A 24,888-nucleotide genomic window follows, 5' to 3' on the forward strand; every position below is an offset into this window, starting at 1 on the left:
TTTCACATTCAAATGTCTCAATTATAAGTATATTTCCTTGTTGGTGGTAAGTTGTAGATTGTTACGATTGATAACATGATCTTCAAATGCTCCAAACAGTCCAAACACAAGGAAACCGATGAACAGGCACAAAAAAAAATCGCTCAGAAAGTTCCTTGGAGGTTCGGAATAAATTGTGATAATAAGATGTAAATGTGCTTACGTTTGTGAAAATGATCTTTCTTCGTAATTTGTAGTAGTGGAATGCACGGAAAATATGTGGATTTCCATAGCTGATAATTTGAGAAATTTAAAGAAGAACGAGACCAAATCATTGGTTAAGATCACCGACTGTATGAACATCTGAGCGATGTTATTCGTGACTCGCTGAACGCATCAGGAAAACTTGTTGACATCAGAAAATCGTGTATTTTGATGAATGATTTCGAGTCCTCCTCTGATGTACCTAAAATGATTAACAAACAGTAATATATTTCTTAATGATAATTAATATAAAGCATTGTCTTTAAAAACTGTGACAATATTTGAAATGTAGTGTATCATATAATACGAAGTAATGAAGCGAAGAAAATCAAGAATGATTCTGTTAATGTTAGTGTGAATAGGCTATGGCATATTCGGTGGGTTTACTTTAAAAGTAGATTGTCATGTAATAGATAGACTTGTTAGTAGAAAGTAGAATTATCCCTTACAAAATTAGAAAATGTATGGATAATACCCACATTAAGATTGGTGGATTTAAAACTAAATTTTGGAGTTTCTCAGGATTTGTTTTCTATAGCAGTAGCATGAAATTAAGTAAAATTCAGTTTTTAAATTTGACTGCTTAGCATTTAAGATTTCATATTTCACCGACTGCTGTATGTGAGAAGAACGTTAATCAAGTTGTAGTACAAGGAGTAGCCCAATGAAAAATCTTCATTTAAACTGTAATAACCGAGTCATTTCCATGTGTTTGTAGAACTGTTGGCAAGATTTTTCTTCCTATATTTTCTTGTATAGGTAAATAATAAGAATAGTCTAAGAACGTACAAAAATAAGGAAATATGCTCTCTCTCTCTGTTATGTTTTGTACATTAAAACATAATACGTACAGAAAATCATTCCATGTATCGGTAAATGTCTAGTTCACGTGCACCTGTTTGAGATGTTTCTTTTATGGTATGCATGAAGGTCCAGGAAACATTTCGCAGAAACTCAGGAACTGATTTAAGACAATAATGAGTATATGTTTGAAAAGATTGGTTGAAGGATATCAGTTAAGATTATAGTCTCAGAGGAATAGTGCGTGAAAAGTGTGACCGAATGTTTTCCAATCGTCCACCCATAGGAAACTACAGGTGTCCGCGCACCGAAACAAACTGGGAAGGGACCTCTACAAAGTGTAATAAGTGCCTATAAAAATTTGAATTATGAGTGGTGTACGTAAACTGGACAGTTACACATGTATCTAAATGTAATTAATTACCTTTAAAATGTTTGTTTGCCAAAATTTCCAAGAGTTTCATTCACTACTTACTGCATAATGCGCTTGGGTTGTTCTTTGTGTTCAGGAATATGCGGTATAATTTATCGTGGAAGAGCCTGTGTATTGTTTCACTGTTTTTCGGTAGCTTAATATAGGCCTAAACTATTCTTTTTAAGATATTTAATAGATGTAATCTTTCTCACTTTTTCGAGAAAATAATCTACATTGAAGGAAGTGATCCTTATTCGTAAATGAATTATGATTACAGAAAATGCAAAACCTTTCCAATATACCAATAGTTGTAATTTATATATTATAATAGATTTTCTATAGCACGCAGCACTGAAGGTTTCTTTGACGAAATGAGAAAATGGTCTAATTTTGAGATGAATGGTAGTTTAGAATGTGAAGAATTCATGCATGACGTCAGTTGACTTCGAAACATATATTAGAAAATAGCTAAAAATTGGAAAGAATTTATCGGTGTAGGTAACCTAAAAATTATTATTGAACATGTGAAATAAAAAGGTAGAACACTTCAAAATGAACACGGAATGCACATTTCACTTCACTTGATATGTAGGTAGGCTATGCTAGGCATACGGAGCCCTAAACTAACCTAACCTTCTCCAGATTTGCATATACAAGCCATACCAAAAGCCTAAACTAACCTAACCTGTCACATATTCGTAGATGCAAGGCATGCAGAAGCCTAAATTAACCCGTCACAGATTTCCACACCGTAGAATTTAGAAAAATGCAAGTTGAAAGTTCAGTGTCATGTGCTATAGAAAAGTTATAATGTGTTCTGGTATTAGTATTAGGCATAGTATTAATAATTATTGATTTTTCAGTTTTGAGTATTTACTGGAACTGCATACTCAAACATTCTTACGTATAATACTTTGTAAAAAGGCAAAAATTTTTGTTCTCATTATCAATCATTCATTTTTAGGTGATTAAGGAAACTCGAAGACTGTTCTTTTTTTTATAAGCATAGCACTACTTTATAGCCCACGTCTTGTCTTCTTGACCAAAGATGAAGTAAAAATGTCTTCAATGGTTGATATTTAAGTGTCCTTGCTTTTACTGGCAAGATAGGAAGGTTTATATCTTGCTGATGAAAAATCTCCAGCTTATCACACAAAATAAGGTCGAGGTTATGTTGTACAGTAATGACTCTGAGAAGATAGCAGGTAAACTGACTGAGGAGACAGTGTTAGGTAAACTGCCACCAGTGTGGTCTAGGGATTAACAAATAGGACTTATGTCCTTTTGGGTGGTAGGGTTTCTTCCGAGGTTTTTCCAGTTGTAAAGCAAATGCCAGGTAATCTCATGGTGATTTGTCTGACATCACGCTATTCCACTCAGCACTTAATAACTGCATAGTTGGTGCAGTGTCGTTAAATAGCTGATTAAAAAATCTTCACTGCTTACTGTACTTCTTGATCATAGGTCATAACACATTTTTCTGCATTGCATTCATTAAATTACGGATTCGAAAATAGTGCATCACATATTTTTAATAATTTTTTATTCTATAACAGTACTATTTGCATAATATGTTGGCACATTTCTTAGGAACGCATTTTGTTATACTACTGGCCACTCTAATTTCGTGATTATCTTCAGATAGATAGCTTTAGTCATCCAATAGATCATATAAAAAATGTAGGACACGTCAAAACAAATACGTAACATATATAATTATATACTAAACTAGACATAAAAATACATTACAAGATGCACTAAAATAAAACATAAATCACACTAAAAGACATATAAATTCATACAGTGAGCAATAGTTTTATGGTAACCTGAACAAAAAATAGTTACATTAACTAGCAGAAATAATTACTAGTCCTGGTTATAAATTACAGTATTTCATATATAGAAATATGTCAGTAACATCTAATTATATAAGAACTGATCTATAGAGTAAAAGATATGTTTCAATAGAAGTGATCTTACTTGTTTCTTGAATCTGTGTTTACTTGCCCTTGAACATTATCATAAGGCAACAGAATATCAGTCTTTTGCAGATGTGGTCATAGTCCAACAATCCCACATAAACCTCTCCATAAATAGGAATTCCTTTTGGCATAATTTCTATAAACAAATGTCCTTTTAAGTCCCACTGTATTGTCATACATTTTATTTTATTTATTTATGATATGATATATTTGGTCACAGCACTTCTTTACATGTAATGGTGTACCTCACCATTAACATATTACAGTAACACATTATTTTCAGTACACGTCTACACAAATACTCCCAATTAACTATGTACCTTTTTTATTACTTGTTCTATCTTCCCTTCAATATTTCTCCTACATTTCATTTGCTATTCTCTATTTGTTCAGTAATCCTAATATATCTAATATTATATACACCTTTCAAACGCCCTTTTTCCTCTAACTACTATTCACTAAAATCTCAATTTCACTTTTTCTCTACAAATCATCATATTGAATTATTTGTCCTAATTGTTCTTTGACTTTTTCTCCTATCTTCCTCTTATATTCATTTACTTACTGTACCAACATTCAAATGTTAGTACTAATTTCATGCTGTCACTTGTTCACTTCTCTTAACCCATTTTCACTCATTCCTATTTGCGCTCACTTTCACTTTCTCACTATTCCACTTACACCTAATCCTTTCTCACTATTCTCACTTCCTATAAATACTTATATTTATCTCTACACATCTGCTTATACACTTTCTCTCTCCCCTATACTTCTCGATCATTTACAATTTCACTTTACTTGCCCTTTTTGATCACATCCACATTTTTTTAAACATATCAAATATCTCTGCCATATCCTCAGCTGTTGCAGGTTCTGACCTTTCTTTACTGTTCGTCTCTGTCTTATTTCTATCTCTGTCTTTCTTTCTATTTTATTTATTTATTTATTTATTTTTTAATCATATGATGTCACTCTATTGATTGAAGTTGGATTGAAGATTTGGCTAATTTGAAGACAGATTTCATGAAACACAATTTGGGGACTATGACTTCCTTCTCACAGCTATGACAAAGTTCCTCAAAGAATCTCAGGTTCCAAGTTTTACCATGTTGAGGTATATATATATATATATATATATATATATATATATATATATATATATATATATATATACTTCTTCTGGAAATATGAGGTTCAATGTGAGAGAGAGAGACAGACTTTTTGCTCCTAATGGATGTACCTACATATTTTCAAATAAAAAGCTACAGAATAAAAGTTGTGGTACACTAAAAACATGCCAATGAGATTTTCCATGCTTTCTTGACTTTGGCACTTAAGAAGATGGTGTGATGAGCACCATGCTCAGACTGCCTTTTATTCCCAGGAAAGATATCTAGTTCTTAATTTTATACGAAGCTGAGTGAAGCCATTTCGAAAGCTATGACGAGATGAAAAATAATATTTTTTTGTAAAAGAAATTACGAAATACTATTTTAGTGACCCTCATATTACACAAGTTAGAGTTCAAAATAATTTCAACTATATTATATAAGGAAAGTCTCTGCTGATTGTTTCATGTTAATTAGTAACCTTTGTATATCGACATCTTCCATGGAATTCATCAAAAATAATTTGTAACTCAAGTTCTAGAATACACTGCTATAAGCATTGCCTTTCCAAACTGGAGACCTGGATTCATACAGCAGTAAGTTTAAAGTGAAAATTAATTGTGAACAAGTATGGTACAGAGACTGATTTTTGGGGTTACACCCATTTCCCTTGTCATTCTTTCATTAATTCTGTACCATATTGTTATTGTCATACATTATGAGTGGCCTGTCTTGCTGATTAATGTTTTAATATACTCTTTGGAATATAACAACAAATTTATACAGTAGGGGGCGGATGTTGATGACCTAAAAATGGCTGAAAAATTACCAATAAAATGTCCTTACATTTATATAAAAATGATCCAAATTTTTTTTAAATTGACCTTAAAAGTTAATAAATTGAAGTCTGGGACTGCATAAGGACATGTAATAAACACAAAAGAGTGGATGGTTTTTAAAAGAAATCAAAATTATTCTTTTGTTTCTGTTTTTTTTTTTTTGTATTAAAAAGATTCTCAGTTAATACAAATTCACAGATTGCCATGGTTGTGTACCATAACACAGAATAAGGTACAATTTTTAAACTAAAGTAAAACTAACATTTATTCATAGCAACGAAGATAAAACTTACATAACAGATTTTATTTCCTCTTTTAGGTTCTGGCGGTCATATCATGCATGAAGATTCAAAATATGTAAAAAAAAAAAAAAAAAAAAAAAAAAATTCCGCTTTAGGATGATCTTAAACTGCGTGTGCCATTGTTGTTTTGGTAGGTTATTTTACGACGCTGTATCAACATCTTAGATTATTTAGCGTCGGAATGAGATGGTGATAATACCAGTGAAATGAATCCAGGGTCCAGCACCAATAGCTACCCAGCATTTGTTCATATTGAGTTGAGGGAAAACCCCAGGAAAAAAACTCAACCGGGATTCGAACCCGGGCCCACCTGGTTTCGCAGCCAGATACGCTAACCGTTACTCCACAGGTGTGGGCCATTGTTTGTAGTGGGATAAAATATAACTTCATTGATGGATTCAATAATTATTTCCTTTTGAATATAAACTGTATCAGATATTGCATGTACAACATATTATTGCCAAATATTATGTAATACATTAATGTTTGTATAAATTTTTATGATGATCCATTTTCAATTAACATATTTTAGAAAATATATTTTCATTCTTATTTTGTTTCTCCCTCAACCCACCTTGTTCCTGACTCTCGATATAAAACGAAATTTTGAACAATCCATATGCTGGGTTTTTATGTGCTTTTGGGCCGTGAGATAGTAGGGTGCAGTGAACTCTATATTTCCAGGTAAAATCTACCCCGGCCAAATTGTTTGTTATTATTTTATCGGGTCAGTGTGATCACTGAATGAATGTCAGTTTCCTTAGCAAAGAAAAATATTTAGCAGTGGAAAAGCAGTAACTATGATTTGTATGTAAAATTTCTGGAAAATAAAATGAAGTTTTTAAAAATACTGTAAGAATCAATAAGATTTGGAGAAAACTATTTTTAATATGCCCAAAAATGAAAAAATATGAAGTATCAGACAAAAATTACAAAAGAATGCAATATAAAAAATTACATATTTTGTTTTGTTACACCAAGTGAATTTCTGTGTTAAATGGCATTGTTTTAAAGTTATAAGAAAAATAATGATTTCATCAACATCTGCCTCCTACTAATAGCAGATTTATATCTGAACAGTCATATGAATAGAAAGAGTTTAGATGAAAGGGAACAGTAATGCCAGTAGTTCTTTATATCTTGGCAGTTTCCTTCAAATATTGGTTTTGTGGAAGTTGTAGGGATTATTGCAATATAAAACCGATTTTCCAACATACGTGACATGTCATCTAATAATGATGCTAATAGGAGATATGACAAATTATAATTCGAAGACAGTTACTACCATTTGAATAATTTCAAGGAAAAATTGTTCCGGGGCCGGGTATCAATCCCGGGACCCTTCGCTTAGCGCGCGAACGCTCTCCGACTGAGCTACCCCAGGAAATATACACGACACTGTCACAATTTTTCCTTTTATATCCGCACAACTCACATGAGCTGACAAGATGCCAGAACTCAACTGCGAGTGCACACAAATACTGTGTGACTTTAAATTGTGGCTTTCTGTTAATGTACCTCCAGTAACGAATGTATTATACAAATCTGGCTTTTCCTTGAAATTATTCAAACCTGCTTTACAGGGAGCTACTACCTGAAAGCCAGATTTGTATAGTTACTACCATTGCTGCCACCATTCTCATAATCTTAACATCTACCAAGAATCAGGCTAATGCTTTCCTTGACTTCTCTATCTTTTTCTCTTACATATTTTTTTTTTTTTTTTTTTTTTTAACTTGGCAATTCTTCTATTAGAAAAACACATCATGGTAGTCAGATTTACTTTTGAAGTTGTTTATTAATTATTTTACATATCTGATGGAGGAGAACAAATATATCCTTAGCTCGGCATGTTTTGGAAGAGAAGTAAGACCATAGACTCAAGTCATAAATTTACCACAGACAAAGGACTTTCTATCATTCTAATAAGCCTGTAGATATCTCTGCATTCGAATCCCGGTCGGGGCAAGTTACCTGGTTGAGGTTTTTTCCGGGGTTTTCCCTCAACCCAATACGAGCAAATGCTGGGTAACTTTCGGTGCTGGACCCCCGAATCATTTCACCGGCATTATCACCTTCATTTCATTCAGATGCAAAATAACCTAGATGTTGGTACAGCGTCGTAAAATAACCCAATAAAATAAAAATATCTCTGCAGGATAACATCTCGAGACTGTATAGATCTCTGACAGACAGAGCAAGAAACAAAATTTAAGAAATGGGCCTTCAAGGCCTGCAGCATTTAAGATCTGAGTAAGGAGATTGCACTTAAAATGATTTAGAGTAAAAAATCCACCATTGAGTGTTGGTGAAGTAATTGTTAATGTGTCTCTCCCGCTAATAATTTTTGTGAAGATGCCCTTCTATAGTGCGTATGCTTGCCTGGGCATTTTGTTTACAAGGATGATTGGGCTTTGCAGCCTCCAGATTTGATCATTTAAATCTCTCTTGACCTTTGCTAGCCTGATAATTTAGCTTAGAAGTATAGTGCTTTGTTATGTGAAAAGCTACTTCAACAATTTTTAAATTCGTTTCAGTGTGTGCGAGTTACATTTGAGATTGGGCATGAAGCATCTATTCGAACCAAACGGACTCCAGAAGGTTTTACGCATGACTGGGAAGTGTATGTGCGAGGATCTGATAATACTGAAATCAATCACTTCGTAGAAAAAGTTGTATTTCATTTGCATGAGACGTTTCATAAACCAAAAAGAGGTAAGTTGATTTAATTGTAGCTTATGTAGATTCTGAAGTTCAGTATTACTATGTACAAAGTAAATTCTTTTCTGATATTTGATTAATTATCATCTACATTCCCTTTTATTAATTTCATCTCATTTTAAATGTGACCCTTATAATTCTCTATGTTGAAGAAAGTTTTTGACATACGAGGCTACTTAGAATTTTAAAGGCATGTTGGGTCCGATAAGTATAGTATCAATCAAGTAGTGTAAGTTCTTACAGTCAATTACTTAACAATATTACATACATTGAACCTTTATATTATTACATGAAGTAGTATTTAAAAGTTATGACAAACATTTTCACCAATATGAATAATTTCAAGGGAAAAATTGTTCCGGGGCCGGGTATCGATCCCGGGACCTCTGGTTGAACGTACCAGCGCTCTACCACTGAGCTACCCGGGAACTCCACCCGACACCGTCTCAACTTTTCCCTTATATCCACACAACTCGTGTGGGCTGACGAAACGCCAGAGACTCACATCGAGTGCACACAATCTCTGTGTGACTTGGAATTGTGGTTTTCTGTAGAATTGTGGTTTTCTGTAGAAAACCACAATTCCAAGTCACACAGATTGCGTGCACTCGATGTGGGTCTCTGGCGTTTCGTCAGCCCACATGAGTTGTGTGGATATAAGGGAAAAGTTGAGACGGTGTCGGGTGGAGTTCCCGGGTAGCTCAGTGGTAGAGCGCTGGTACGTTCAACCAGAGGTCCCGGGATCGATACCCGGCCCCGGAACAATTTTTCCCTTGAAATTATTCAAATCTGCTTTACAGGGAGCTTTACCTGAAAGACTAGATTTGCATAATTTTCACCAATAATTTGGCATCTTCAGGTCACATTAAAAGAACATAGAAACATAAAATGAACACTTAAGATATTCCAGTTAAACACATTCGTTAAAAATTAAAACTGGTATAATAGGCCATCTCAGCAATACGTCATTAAAATACATGTAGCAGGAAGATGATACCATGGTCAGTTAATACAATGTTATCAGCCTATCCCACGATTTCATGGTATCATCTTCGTGCTACGTGTATTTTAATGGCGTATTGCTCAGATAGCCTATTATACCAGTTTTAATTTTTAACGAATGTGTTTAACTGGAATATCTTAACCCAGATAAGCCCAAAAATTTTTTTGTGATAAAAATACAGTAGCACATTAGTTACTCTCAAAAATCGGTATATTTTCTAAAGCTAACAAATACTACCAACATTATCGCACAACTTATAAAATGTCCCTAACACCAACAATGACATAATATCCGAAGGCACTGCAACTGTCCTTAAAAAAGGGCGGTGGGAAAATCTGGGTTAAGTGTTCATTTTATGTTTCTATGTTCTTTTAATGTGACCTGAAGATGCCAAATTATTGGTGAAAACGTTTGTCATAACTCATAACTTTTAAACACTACTTCATGTAATAATATAAAGATTCAATGTATGTAATATTGTTAAGTAATTGACTGTAAGAACTTACACTACTTGATTGATACTACTTAAAGTTATTGTGACCAGTTGATTTTTCACGTCAGAGACCCAGGTTCATATCTCAACAAGTTAGAGAGGAATTTAAAGTAGCCAAATATGATGTTAGACAAAGTCCTCACAAGGTACTCCTGTTTCCTCCACCATATTTCACCATTTTTTAATGAGCCTCATCATCGCTTCATGATTTCTTGCCTTGCAAGCCAACACTATACCAGCTACTGCTCTCAAAAATTTAATTTCCGTAGTTTATATTCTTCTTTTATCCTTTTCTTTTATTGTCCAATTCTCGGAGCTAAATATCAACATTGGAGTTGCTAAGACTTTATAGAATTTCATTTGTGTACTACTTTGAGTTTTTTGTCTTAAAGATTTTCTAATAGTCCCACATATCCTTCCAAACTTGTTTAGTTTAATATCTATATCTTTACTGCAGTCTTGTGATGTATTGAAGCCTAAATAGTTAAAATTCGAAACCTGTTCAATTCATTTATCATTAATAACTAATTTTCGTCTAAGGAGTTTTCCCCTGAAAGGCCATAACCTTAGTTTTAGTATTTGAAATGTTTAAATTTTATTCAACCACATAACCACAGTCTACTATATACAGTCACGAAGCTTGAGTTTTGAGGGTGCTAGAAACAATAGACTGTGATGGTTCTATTTTGCATTGCCTGTAATGAGGCGATATTAGCGATCCTAGTGGTGAGCAACTATCTAATGTTTGCATATTTACTACGTATTGAGCTTCGCGACTGTATATACAAGACTGTGATATAACCTTTTGAAGATTGCGTGTTTATTTGTAGACTGTCTTCTAATATTCCAAATACAGGACTGCCTTATCATTGGAAAATAAAATTCTCCTTAAGATATTGTTATTATCTAAAGGTATGTCATTTGTAAAGTTATTTTCCCATTTATTTATGACTTCAATATAAATACGAAACAGAGCAGTCACATTTCTTTCCATTGTGTCACCTTGGTGTTGAGTTCTCAGTATTTTTTAACATGTATTTTAAATCCACTTTTACATTTCGTGTTCATTATGCTTCTTTTATAGTTGTGAAGGAGCCACCATATTCTGTTAAAGAATCAGGATATGCAGGTTTTAACCTGCCTATTGATATTTGCTTTCGGACGGATGAAGAACCCAAGAAAGTCAGATATAACTACGATTTAGACTTACAACCAAGTGGACCAACCATCAGTAAAGTTCAGCGAGAAAAATATATATTCCGCAATCCTGATGAAGAACTGAGACGTCGGCTGATACGTGGAGGAGGGGTATGTAAATACCTTATACTTACTTACTTACTGGCTTTTAAGGAACCTGGAGGTTCATTGCCGCCCTCACATAAGCCCGCCATCGGTCCCTATCCTGAGCAAGATTAATCCAGTCTCTACCATCATATCCCACCTCCCTCAAATCCATTTTAATATTATCTTCCCATCTATGTCTCGGCCTCCCTAAAGGTCTTTTTCCCCTCCGGCCTCCCAACTAACACTCTATATGCATTTCTGGATTCGCCCATACGTGCTACATGCCCTGCCCATCTCAAACATCTGGATTTAATGTTCCTAACTATGTCAGGTGAAGAATACAATGCGTGCAGTTCTGTGTTGTGTAACTTTCTCCATTCTCCTGTAACTTCATCCCTCTTAGCCCCAAATATTTTCCTAAGCACCTTATTCTCAAACACCCTTAACTTATGTTCCTCTCTCAAAGTGAGAGTCCAAGTTTCACAACCATACAGAATAATCGGTAATATAACTGTTTTATAAATTCTAACTTTCATATTTTTCGACAGCAGACTGGATGATAAAAGTTTCTCAACCGAATAATAACAGGCATTTCCCATATTTATTCTGTGTTTAATTTTCCCCGAGTATCATTTATATTTGTTACTGTTGCTCCAAGATATTTGAACTTCTCCATCTCTTCAAAAGATAAATTTCCAATTTTTATATTTCCATTTCGTACTATGTTCTAGTCACGAGACATAATCATATACTTTGTCTTTTCGGGATTTACTTCCAAACCTATCTCTTTACTTGGTTCCAGTAAAATTCCCGTGTTTTCCCTAATCGTTTGTGGATTTTCTCCTAACATATTCACGTCATCCGCATAGACAAGCAGCTGATGTAACCCGTTCAATTCCAAACCCTCTCTGTTATCCTGGACTTTCCTAATGGCATACTCTAGAGCAAAGTTAAAAAGTAAAAGTGATAGTGCATCTCCTTGCTTTAGCCCGCAGTGAATTGGAAAAGCATCAGATAGAAACTGACCTATGCGAACTCTGCTGTACATTTCACTGAGACACATTTTAATTAATCGAACTAGTTTCTTGGGAATACCAAATTCAATAAGAATATTATATAAAACGTCTCTCTTAACCGAGTCATATGCCTTTTTGAAATCTATAAATAACTGATGCACTGTACTCTTATACTGTAAATACCTTATAGTGAATTATTTGTTTAGTTTTTGCATAGACACTCATTATAAAGTGCTAGTAGTTACTGTACTTGTCTCAGGATCCAAAATACAAGCTTTTGAATCTAGTCAAGAGCATTGGAAATCTACGTAATAAAGACATGTGTGGTTTTCATTGAATGAAAAAGTAAAGCATATTTAGTGCATGTAGAAGATCTTTGTTTATGAATGAAGGTAACATTCTATGTTCAGGACTACATTATTTCTCTTTTAACTCTTGGTAGCAAGTGTTACCCTGATTATGAATGGGGAGACATCTGATGGAAAAGAATGGAAACATGTCACTTCATAATATCACTAAAACTAGCTAACTCCTGAGCTTCACAGTCCTCTGAGAACCTTAGCTTCCTTCATAATAGTTGCCCATGCCTCTCTATCTTCTCCTGTTTTTCTCCATCTTTTAACCTTCATTTCCCTCAGATCGTTTTCAACAGCATCTAACCATCTTGTTCTAGGCCTGCCCCTTCTTCTTATGCCCTCAATTTTTCCATTTAGGGCCTTCTTTACCAATCTATCCTCCTTCATTCTTATAACATGCCCTATCCATTGCAGTCTTTTTTTTCGTATATCGCCAACTATATCAATATCTTTGTATAACTTTTGTAACTCATAATTTGTTCTAATTCTCCATATGTCGTTTATTTTCAGAGATCCATAGATTTTTCTTAATATTTTCCATTCCCATGTATTTAACCGTAGCATGTCAGCTTGTGACATGGTCTATATCTCACTCTCATATATAACTACTGGTTTAATTACTGTTTTATAAATTTTAATTTTAACCTTTTTACTTACTGCTCTTGATTTAAACACGTTCCTTAACCCATAAAAGCATCTGTTTCCAGCCGCAATCCTATTTTTAATTTCTTCTCCAATTTCATTTTTAGATGTAATTAAGGTTCCAAGGTATTTAAAACTAGTTACTTTTCGAAACTCATATTTCTAAATTTTAATGGTTCTTGTCTTGTATTTTCTATGTTCTTATTAATCCTCATGTACATAATATCACTGGTCTAGAAATAATTGTATTATGATTCTGTCGACATACTGTTGTGAGGTGCACAGAGTGAAAATATTTTTGAATTAAGGAAAGACCAGTTGTGACGAGCAATTGTCTTGATAATGATCCACACTGGTTTAGCTTTGATAAGAGAACAGTAAAGTGATTCATAAAGGCTTACTGTAGTTTGAATGAATGCTGTTAGGAACAGTGAGTAGTGAATGAAAATTAGTATTTATTTTTTGTGAAATACATATATGTGTATACAGGGTGGCCCACAGAAAGTGTTACAAGCCATTGTCCTTTAAATGTCTCAATAAAACTAGTAAATTAATAGCTTTGCAATCATTACTTCTTCATTGTTTTTATTTAATAGTGTATCTTCGAAATTTCAAATGCCCATTACTTCTTAAGATTCTATTGTATTTTAGAAACTTTTTTTCTTTTCCTTCCACATTTTAAGTTCCTTAATTTACTTTTTAGAAAGACCAAAATATCCGACATTTGAAATTAAAATTATTCCCAGTGTTCTGTGAAGCAGGCACACTAAAAATTTTGAAAAATTCAGCTTTTAGTTTTATTGATCTGTTGAAGAGACATCGGCTTGTAATGTTGCAGCAGTTTGAGAGTCACACAGTATATATTTATATGTGGCATGTGTGTTTTTTGTGTGTGTGTTTTTTTTTAAATCATTCCGCATGCTCCATTACTGAGTAATACTACATGCGATTAATACACTTATATAAATCTTTATAATTCAACTTTCTTAAGTAAACCACACACCTTATACCAGTAAACTTTCACAGATAACATATTGTTGCTTATATCATATTTTGTTATTTCGACCAGTTAAAACCTTAGCACAGCCAGTATTAAGCTATGGTAGCGAAGCGTGGACTGTGAAGAATAAAGATGTCAGTAGAATAACAGCAAGTGAGATGAGGTTTATGAGAGGAACAGCTGGATATACTCGCTGGGATCATAAAAAAAATGAGGACCTAATGCAAGAACTTCAAATAGAACCCATTATGCATTTCATCAGCAAATATCAACTTCAGTGGAAGGGTCATCTCGAACGAATGAATCGATGCAGAATTCCAAAAGCACTGCTTCATTACCATCCATATGGCAAAAGATCTCTAGGCCGTCCAAAGAAGAGATGGACTGAAAATTCTAGTTTGAGACCGTAACAGGCCACTTGGCCTAATACTTGTTAGGAAGATGATGATGATGTTATTTCGACCACGTGTGTGTGTGTGTGCGTGTTTCCCCCCCCCACCCCCCGCATACAGCAGATAGATGCCAGGACTATGACCCATTTTCAAATTGGACACCACCTCAGCTGGCCACATTATCCATGATGTGTATCTGTGAAGAGTTATGTCGTGTACTAGGTTGATCATAGTAATTTGGAGGAAGGTTCTATTATCGTAATGGTAATGCAAGCTATTACTGTCATCAATAAAGTGGCAATCATATCCCCCCCCCCCAAAAAAAAGCAGAAATAAGAAATTGGTATTGAATATGCACAAAATGAAACAAAAGCAGAGTTACTCAGATGTGTACTTCCATATAAAAATGAAGAAAGATATAGTCCCGTCACTCTTATTTCCGGCAGCCAATCCCGTTGCAGGTCGGCTACATTTAAACGTCTGCGTCTTGTGAGTTGCTGATGATGACATTATGGATTTCCTTAGGCTCAATAAATACTTAATATAATCGCCCGCCATTTTGGCTCTTTCGTTGGCGTTCACAGAAAGCACACGAGGATGTTATTTGCCGCTCAATTATTTGCTGAATTACAGTGCATTTGATTTATTATCATAGGAGCTACGACATGATAATGTTTAACAGTGTGGCAAATAGATTCCTCCTCTGATAGCTCGGCAAGGAAAGAACAAAAATGGCGAACAGTACTACCTACCAAGACTTTATAGAGCCTTCGCTTCCTAAGACGTAAGCAAAGAGGAGGAGTCACGCCGGGAATATCAGTGTCGCGACTATAGATACTCTATTTTCGATTTATACACATTATACCTGTATATTGGCTAGTAACGCTATGCATAAAAGGTTGTAGGCCCGTGAGATTTTCAATTTTCTAACTGTATATTGGTACTGATACAGAGGGAAGGCTGTGGACTTTTACATTATGAACTCCTTTCAGAATAAAATGATTGAATTTTAAAGTAAAATAAAATGTATCTATTTCGAAATAACATTTTTTTTTTTTTTTTCGGAATATGTATGATAAGATCTTTCTTGTGTTAAATTTTAACGTACCTTGTTGACATGTTTCGACCTATTTTAGGTCAACTTCAGAACTGGTCGTTGTTGGTCTTGGCACCTCTTGTTTCCTGTGAATGCACCCTCACAGGAAACAAGAGGCGCCAAGTCCAACAACGACCCGTTCTGAAGATGACCCAAAATAGGTCGAAACATGTTAACAAGGTACGTTAAAATTTAACACAAGAAAGTTCTTATACATATTCCGAAGTGATACAGTGTTAAAAGTTGTGTAATCAAGATGTATACATTTTTTTTATTTCCGGCAAACTTCTTTGTTGTACTAGGACTCTGAGCTGGGATATGTGTTGCATAGCGAACTTAAGTCAAGTAGTTGCCATACTAACCATTAGAGCAAAGGTTCGTGGTTTCAAATTCGATGGAGAGCAATGGTTTTTATACGCAGTACAAACCCCAACATGGTTTATTTTAAAAGAGAAGTAAATTAAAGAATTTCGTGTTTAGATTTACAGCACGTAAAATAATCCCGTCCTGATTGAGAAGATTCAAGGGAAAATTCACTCACTTTTGGAATACCCAAATCAAAATTTTATTCATGTCTACAAAATCATTCTTACCCATCATGGGAGATAACAATTGTGGTTCTGTAGGTGCCCCCTGCTCAGTAATGGAATTCTTGACGTGCAGGACTGAGAGTTTTAGTTGACACTGTCTGGAGACATTGTAAAATTACCAAACGATCCTAAAAACAATCAACTAAAAAGTGTTACATTCCTTTTCTCAACAGTGTTCTATTGGAAATAAATGCAGTAATTGTATAATTTTTAGGTTGGTGTAGGCTCAGATGCTAGTATCCATTCTACCTCTGGAGAAAAGCCTAGTGCGACACCAGCCATTGCTGCTTCAACTGATGAAGTTTCGTCATCAAAATTATCAGCCCCACCACTTGTTGGAAAGCCTAAGCTGGGAGGAGATCCAGCTAAGAAGCACAAGATTAAGGTAATAAATAACTTTTAATGCTGAGTCATTAAATCTCGCTGTCACTTTTATATTTGAGACTAGCCGTACCCTTGCGCTCCGCTGCACATGTTAGAAATAAATATAAAGTAATTACATAATTAAAATAGGACGTTTGATCCAGGGAACAACTTTTACAACAGTGCAAGATAATCTGCTTCGCTCATTACCCAATTTTTTTTGCATTGCATTTATTGCATATATATTTTATGTATTTTAACACGATTCAATTGAGCATAGTTAAAATTTGAATTATAAAATAATGGATTGCTAAGCTAACGTACTATTACTGCATACTAAATCAATACACTCTCGTTATTCGTTAATTCTCTGAGATTAAAATGAGTGTACATAAATATTATTTTAAGAAATACAGAAAACGAATGTACAAAATAGCCTATCAAATTTTCTGTGCATAAGAAGCTATTTTAATCTTACCTGTCCTCGATTTACTCAGACGTTACTGTAATAACATTATAGCATTATGTCCATCTAGAGAAACTACACTTTTCAATGGTGAAATAATAATTAATTATACAAATTGGTTAATTTAGCTTCTGATATTACTTCATAAAAACACAGAAACATTCTCTGTAGGCTATGTTTAATAGCTTTCGATTGTTGATATCTAAGGCCCCTGTTTCGATTGTTGTCCAAGGCCCCTTATAGACGAAGTCATTTGTTCTTAATTCATTGCACCGTCTTAGATGGCGTTATTTTAATTTTAAAACTCATTTATCTCATTAAATATCAGTGCTATCAAAATTTTGTAAAGAATAAAACTTATCGGAAATCATTTTTAAAGAAACTTTTGTTATGTAACATTTTTCACAAGAATCAATAATAAACGAGATATTTCGATTTATTTAATTCAGTCCCCCTTATAACTCCCCTTTTAAATAAAGTATTTTGAATGCCATATAGCCTAAAATCTAAGTTACAACAAACTTAATTTATATTCCAATTTTCATATAAATCGGTTCAGCCATTATCGCGTGAAAAGGTAACAAACATACAAACAGACATAAAAACAAAAATTTCAAAAATGCGGTTTTCGGTTTCAGGATGGTTAATTATATATGTTAGGACGAATTATTTTTGGAAAATCGAAAATTACCAGAAAAATTTCGGCTACAGATTTATTATTAGTATAGATGTGTGGTGCAATTTACCTGAGAAAACGTTTATTTTAACACTATAAAAATGGATCCACCATTTTGATGTTTTGTAATGAACAAGAACAATAAGAAACAAAAAATTGAAAATAACAATTTTTTTTACATTGAATTCAAAACTTATGTGTAGATGGTAGAGAATGTTGACAATAAAATTTTTTTGGATATATTTCAAAATTTATACAGAGTGGAAGGGGACCGATGCACCAACATTTAAGAGGTGATTCTACATGTTAAATATAACAAAACTTTTATTACTCTTTTCTTTTGATGAAGTACCATTAAACAGAAAAAAAATAGTCTTTTCCGAATGTTTGGAATGGCTCAAGAGAAATGACTGATTGCTATATAGGCAGATAAGTGAAAATAATGTGAATAGTTAATGTCTTGAGTATTTTTTTTTGCAAATTAAACCGTTTATCTTTTTTTTTTTAAATTAAACTATTTAGCCATGAATTTAAATTGAATAATTGCGAAAATTATTAAAGTAAATCTTGCAATGCAGGGCACTGTTTCGTGTCACTGACTGAGTACGAGGGGAAGGTAAGGAGTGCACTCCGCGCTTGGTAGAGTAGTTGTTTGTACTGTTGGCTAATGCTTCATAGAAACATAACGATTTCCTCTAAACGGTGAATGTTACAGAAAAAACTTATTTAGATTTTTCACTACATGTTCTTGTTTCAAGGCAGACAAAAACTGTAGAAAAAGACGGAGATATTGAAAAGTGACAGATTAATTGTGAATGTTGTGGCTGTTATGCTATGTAAATTAAATTTAGTTTTCTTGTAAATTAAAAGAGAAAAAAAATGGAGGCATTACATTCTGACCAACCCGTGGGCTTAGGTATGGCAGACTGATAATTCCTGAATCGTAATTATGGTTGTATTCTGCTCTTCAAGAAACATCTTAATTCTTTATTCTTAATTGGCCCCCACACTTTTGTATTAATGACTATGTTACTACATGAATTTTTATTCTCTTGACATTTTAATTGAAAATAGTTGCATAATTTATTCACATTTGTACTAGAAGTGTAATAATATAATAGGATGAAAGAGTAATGGAACGGAGAAAAATTCTCTCTGGCGCCAGGATTTGAACCCGGGTTTTCAGCTCTACGTGCTGACGCTTTATTCACTAAGCCACACCGGATTCCACCCCGGCGTTGGACAGAATCTTCACACTTTTAAGTTCCAACTATGACGTAGTGCAGAGGGTGGCCACTAGAGGGAACCCAAGAGTTGGAACTTAAAACTGAGACGATTCTGTCCGACGCCGGGGTGGAATCCGGTGTAGCTTAGTGGATAAAGCATCAGCACATAGAGCTGAAAATCCGGGTTCAAATCCCGGCACCGGAGAGAATTTTTCTCCGTTCCATTACTCTTTCATCGTATGATGACACAGAATGTCTGCATGGAAATATCATATGTACTTCGGTACATTAAAATAATATATATATATATGATATGCGTAAATCACTTCGTGATTTAAGACGGCGCTTATTCCGTGAGATCCCGGACAACTAGTCACTCATCACGAGTGCACCTCAGCACATGTGTGGACTTCAGTCCTAGGTTCATAGATATCAATGATGTAGTGCTGAGGGCGGCCACTAGAGGGAACCCAAGAGTTGGAACTTACAACTGAGACGATTCTGTCCGACGCCGGGGTGGAATCCGGTGTGGCTTAGTGAATAAAGCGTCAGCACGTAGAGCTGAAAACCCGGGTTCAAATCCAGGCGCCGGAGAGAATTTTTCTCTGTTCCATTACTCTTTCATCGTATGATGATGCAGAATATCTGCATGGAAATATCATATGTACTTCGGTACATTAAAATAAAATAATATATATAATATAATAGGCGATAAGGATTGTAGGACTGATTATCTTTTCTGTTCTCTTTTTCATAGGAATATCGTTCTGAAGAACCACGTACAAGCAACTCTTTTCATGATTTATTTGGGCCACCAATCAAAACTACCAAAGTTTCACCAGATCCCAAAAAGCCGTCTCCATCACCCAAAGTGTCACCATTACCCAAACCTGCCAAACCCCCTGATAAGCCAAGCAATGATAAACAGGTAAGTGGCAGCATTAAACCTACGAAACACAGCGCACAAAAGGATTCGCGAGAAAGCAGCAGCTCAAAGGAAGAGAAGAAGGATCGAAATAAGGACCGTGACAAAGCTAAAGAAAAGAGTAAACACCCGTCAACACCACCAAAACGACCTGCTTCCCCGTCGAAAGCACCGGCTCCTGTTAAATCAACCAAAGAAGAACCCAAGAAAGTGCAAATTGAAGAACCTAAAGTTAAAAGTGATTCAAAATCATCAGGAGAATCTAGTAAAAGCGAGAAAAGGAAGAAAGAAAAGAAGAGCAGAGATGAGAAATCAAAAAAAGAAAGACATAAAGAGCACGATAGTAAAAGCAGTGATAAGACAGACAAGAGCGAAAAGACGTCAAAAGAAGGCAAAGATAAAGAGAAAGAGGCAGCTAGGAAAACAGAAAAGGATATAGTTAAGGAATCAGAAAAACCGAAAGAAAGAGAGAAAACTAGTAGTGATGGGGACAAAGAACGTACTAAACACAAACACAAAAAGAAAGAGAAAAGCAAGAGGGATGATAGTGGAAAGGAGAAAGACCGAGAAAAGGACAAAGGAGCAAAGAAAAGTTCATCAGATAGTAAAAAATCTAGTGAAACGAAGGATCGAGATAGAAATGGTGTAACATCTGACTCCAGCAAAAAACGTCCACGTAGTCCTTCTCGCAGCCCATCTCATCACAGTTTATCCCCCATTAAACCATCTCCTTCGCCAGAAAAAGTAGTACCTCCACCTCCAGTGAAGGATAAGCCTGTTAGACGACCTCTGACCCAACTCTTGGATGAATTGAATTCAAGCGATTCTAACCTGTCACCACTCTCAGCAGACGAAGATTCAATTGAACTTCCGACTCCCCAAATAAAACCACCGATACTTGTGGAGAACAGCAGTAAGGTAGAAAGTTCTGTTAAATCAGGTGCATCAAGTAAAAACATTGTAACTTCAAGTAGTAACAGTAAACTTGAATCTACCAAAAGTAAGCCTGACAGTGCAAATCAAGAGAGAAATAGTCTGAGCAAGGTAAGTAGTAGTAAAGAGAAGGATAAAAGTGTATCAAAGAAAAATAAAGAAAAGAAAGAATCTAGTGGTAATAGTGGAAAAGACGATAGTGGAAGCAAAGGTGACAAGGAGTCCAGTAAAAAGAGGAAACGTAAAAGTAGTGGCAAGGGAAAAGAGGAAGAAGCGAATGGAAGTGGGAGAGGAGACAATGTGACAAACCCAAAAGTACCAAAATTAGACCCTGATGTGAATAAAACAGATGAACAGGTGGGTCGGGTACCTAGTGAAGTGCCAGCACAAGTGGAGGTAAGTACAACTGCAGTTTCACCAAGTGAAGTTCAGTCTTCAGAAACTTTTGTTGTTCCTGCTGCTGCTGCTCCAGCCACTGCTGCCGCTGCTGCTGCCGCTTCTCCGACTGTTCCTGCTGCTACTGCCACAACTACTACAAGCCCTGTTGCACCACTGCAGTTCTCACCAGACTACGTTTCTCAGCTGAAAGATCTGCAGAGAAAAATAATGACATTGGAAGACAATGCAGAGTTGCAGCGTGTGGTGCAAGTAATAGCAGAAACGGGTCAATATGAAATTACAAAGAAAACATTTGACTTTGACTTGTGTGCTCTAGATCGCAGTACAGTAAAGAGATTGCAGGATTTCTTCACAACCTCATGACAAAAAAAGATCGAAATATTTTTAAAGAAACAAAAATAGAAACTGTAACATTATTACATTAGATTTGAAAACGGTGTATGTATTACCATTTTCAATCCTTGAATATCTGCTGTACATTTGGTGAAAAATTTCTCGTTAGATTTGCAGCAGAACTCATTGAACTGATTGTCACATAACCCAATCTGATAAATTAAAACTTCCATTAAAATAAACTTAATTTTACATTTTGAACCATCACCATTAGGCAGCAATTTACTGTTTTATATTTGGACCAAAATGTGAGCAGCCATAATATTACATCAGTGAAGTGACAATTATCATAATGTTAAAAGAAAATATTTTGAAATGTAAGACTTTGAGTTCTGAATTAAAAAAAAAATAAATAGAAAAGATAATCAAAGTTACATACGAATATTTATAAGAATAATGTATGAAACAGTTTTACAGTTTCTGATACTACAGAAATCATCCTACTTAAGTATGTTACTCTGTACATAATATAACCCAAAGTTTTATCTGTATAAGTCTGCCCATTGTTGCAGTGGTGTAGAAGTAAGCAGCAAATAAGTTTGTAAATTAATTTATACCTCGGATTTTTAGTAAATCATTGAATGTTGTTCAATTTTCTCGAGGTCTTCAGAAGCAATCTGTAATGTTGCTTGCTTGTTATTATTTGTAACTGTAAGTTTAGCAATGGCTTTGATTTCTGGAACATGTCTGAAGGCATTGATCGTACTTCCAAACCTTAGTGTAAAGTAAGGATATTGAAAAGCGTTGTATGATATTTGAGTAGATTCTGCACCTACTCTCTGTGAAAAGTTGCAATACTTATTTTATATTGCCATAATGTGTTATGGTACTTGAAAAGTATCATGTGATACATTCTTCTAAATAATGTTATTATTTAAATATTGAAATTGTAATGAAGTATATAATTAAGTGGTTTTTGTTATATATTGTTTTTGTTAAGTGATGTTTCTTTTATGTCAAGATCTCGTTATGAAGTCTGAGTTTGTATGGATGTTATGGGAATTTGCAACCAGACTTTATAAGAATTGCAGTGAAACTGGAGCAGTCAGAATGAATTCGTATGCAGTAATAGAAATATAATTAGATTAACTTTTGTTTTGAAAAGAAAATTATGCATGATTTATTATTATTCTTTATTTTACTTCTTTTTTTTTTTACAGTTCTTGTTCATTATATTTATTTTGATATCACTTCAATGTAAATCTTTCTTGTATATTTATATCAACACATATGAGGATAAGAAAGACATCATTTCTGAGGTCTGTAATGTATACTCACGGAAACATAAAGTGGCTGGCCATGTTTTTTGAACAGACTGCCAAACAGTACAGTCATCAGCATAAATTCAACATGTATATAAAGTACAATAATACAATAAAATTTATACTAATCTTGATGTTGTCATATACAAGAACATGCATTGTATGTCGAGAAGCTGCATTTATGTGTGTAAATGTTTGTTGATTGAAAAATAGATATTAGAGATAATATTAATATTTGCCAACCAACTTCGTTACACTCATTATATTCCATATCTTCTTCCTAGCTGAATGGTAGCGTGTTAGCCTGACGAGAAAATGTTCCATGTTCGATCCCCAGTTATGACTGATTATTATTATTATTATTATTATTATTATTATTGTAATGAATGAAGGTTAGGAATACAGACAAAATACCGGTATGTAAACGTTCGAGTTATTCTCATAAATTCAACAATAATTTACAGAGTCTGGCTAGAATTTGTTTTTCTTTAAATGAAACTATCATTCTGTTTCGTATTTTAACAACTGGAATTATTGCATAACATTATTATAAAGATGGAATATTAGATAATGGAAATTAGGATAAAATTTCTATAAAATGACTTACGTAAATTTAATTACTGAAATTTTTTTATTATTTTATGAACGAAATACAAAATATAAGTTATTAAAATTTTTTATGTTCATGGGGTTGTTGTTCAGTCATCTGTCTGAAGACAGGTTTGAACTTCGTAAGTGACACCAATAAGGTATCACTCATCAGGTAATTAAGTTGGGTGATCGTATTGTATTGTATTTATTAACATTCCATGGTATTCATGCGTTGCTTCACAGATAGAATATGGTACAAGTGAAAAAACTTAATACTACTATAAAGTCTTAATTTATAGTCACAGTCTAGTTGAAATGTATACTAATACAACACAAAGTTTTAGTATCAGTTTCATGAAGCATTGTTGAATTTCATGAATTCACCTACAGAATAGAAGGCGTGAGAAATTAGGTACTTCTTTAATTTGGCCCTAATGGGGTAAGGTGTCCAATTCCTTTCCCCTTCCATTGCGTAGATCGCTGACTAGTAATATATTACACTAATCAGATTTCAGATGCATACAAACAATTGTTCTTCCTCTGACACATATCATTAAGTGAGATGAACTGCCTGATAATAGATGTACATATTAGCCATAACCTCAATCAGAGGTAACCTCATGAGATTTGAATATCGAAAATGCACAGAGCAGACTGAGGAGTGAGTCACATTCATTGCCTTTCATCACCTTCTTATGAATTTGTCACGTTTTGTTACTTTTTCCAGTTACATTTCTACATCTTAGCAATTCATGGTTTAAAAATTTTATCTTTTTTTAACCCAATGAATCTAAGTGACTGGCTTGAAATAATGGACAGTGCAAAAGTAAAAGTGTATGTGATAAAAAATAAACTTTTGTGTGTGCGTGCGTGCGTGCGTGCGCTATAAACATTGAACAGAAAGGGTTCCAAGATATTTATAATCATTTGTAAACCACAAAGCATAAGCCAAATTTTGAGGGTAAATTTGTGAATGCGACTTGAAGCTCTTCATCTAAGGTGCAGTGATGCTGACACTGCAAACTCAAGCTCCACTGTCGCTATAGAGGTTCTCCACAGTATCACATACACTGCAACAGCTGCAGAACTGATACGGACAATGAAGGCAGTCAGCAGCAGTTATGCTACAGATTCATGCCAAAATATTGGTGATGTGTTCCATACTATGGACAGTAATGTTTTCCGGAACAGTTTTCACTCTCACGGATGCTCTATCACCTTATTTTTATGAGCGGATATTGGAAGAGGTCCAATCATAGTAACATACGAGGGATATTCATAAAGTAACTTCCGTTTATTTTTCACAAACCTGTGAATGACGTTACAGGATTGGGTTACAATACGTTTGAAAGTAAACACTCTAATTTATT

At 34.3% G+C, this 24,888-nt stretch overlaps 1 protein-coding gene and 1 non-coding gene across 3 annotated transcripts; both read left to right on the plus strand.

Moving 5' to 3' along the window:
- Window positions 1-105: 105 nt before the first annotated feature.
- Window positions 106-23,059, plus strand: ear (ENL/AF9-related super elongation complex transcription factor). 2 transcript variants are annotated; one of them, XM_069837590.1, is made up of 5 exons: window positions 106-620; window positions 8,229-8,406; window positions 10,993-11,216; window positions 16,499-16,669; window positions 19,773-23,059. In XM_069837590.1, the coding sequence occupies exons 1-5, from the start codon at window positions 609-611 to the stop codon at window positions 21,633-21,635; spliced, it is 2,448 nt and encodes an 815-aa protein (XP_069693691.1). In that variant the 5' UTR covers window positions 106-608; the 3' UTR covers window positions 21,636-23,059. The 2 variants fall into 2 exon arrangements, with proteins under 2 accessions (XP_069693691.1, XP_069693688.1); XM_069837587.1 differs by having other exon boundaries at window positions 128-441.
- On the plus strand, window positions 19,149-19,220 carry TRNAY-AUA (transfer RNA tyrosine (anticodon AUA)). The gene has a single exon. It is a non-coding gene; the product is annotated as a tRNA-Tyr (tRNA).
- Window positions 23,060-24,888: the final 1,829 nt, after the last annotated feature.

The sequence above is a fragment of the Periplaneta americana genome, chromosome 1 (assembly GCF_040183065.1).
Source record: "Periplaneta americana isolate PAMFEO1 chromosome 1, P.americana_PAMFEO1_priV1, whole genome shotgun sequence".
NCBI lineage: Eukaryota > Metazoa > Arthropoda > Insecta > Blattodea > Blattidae > Periplaneta > Periplaneta americana.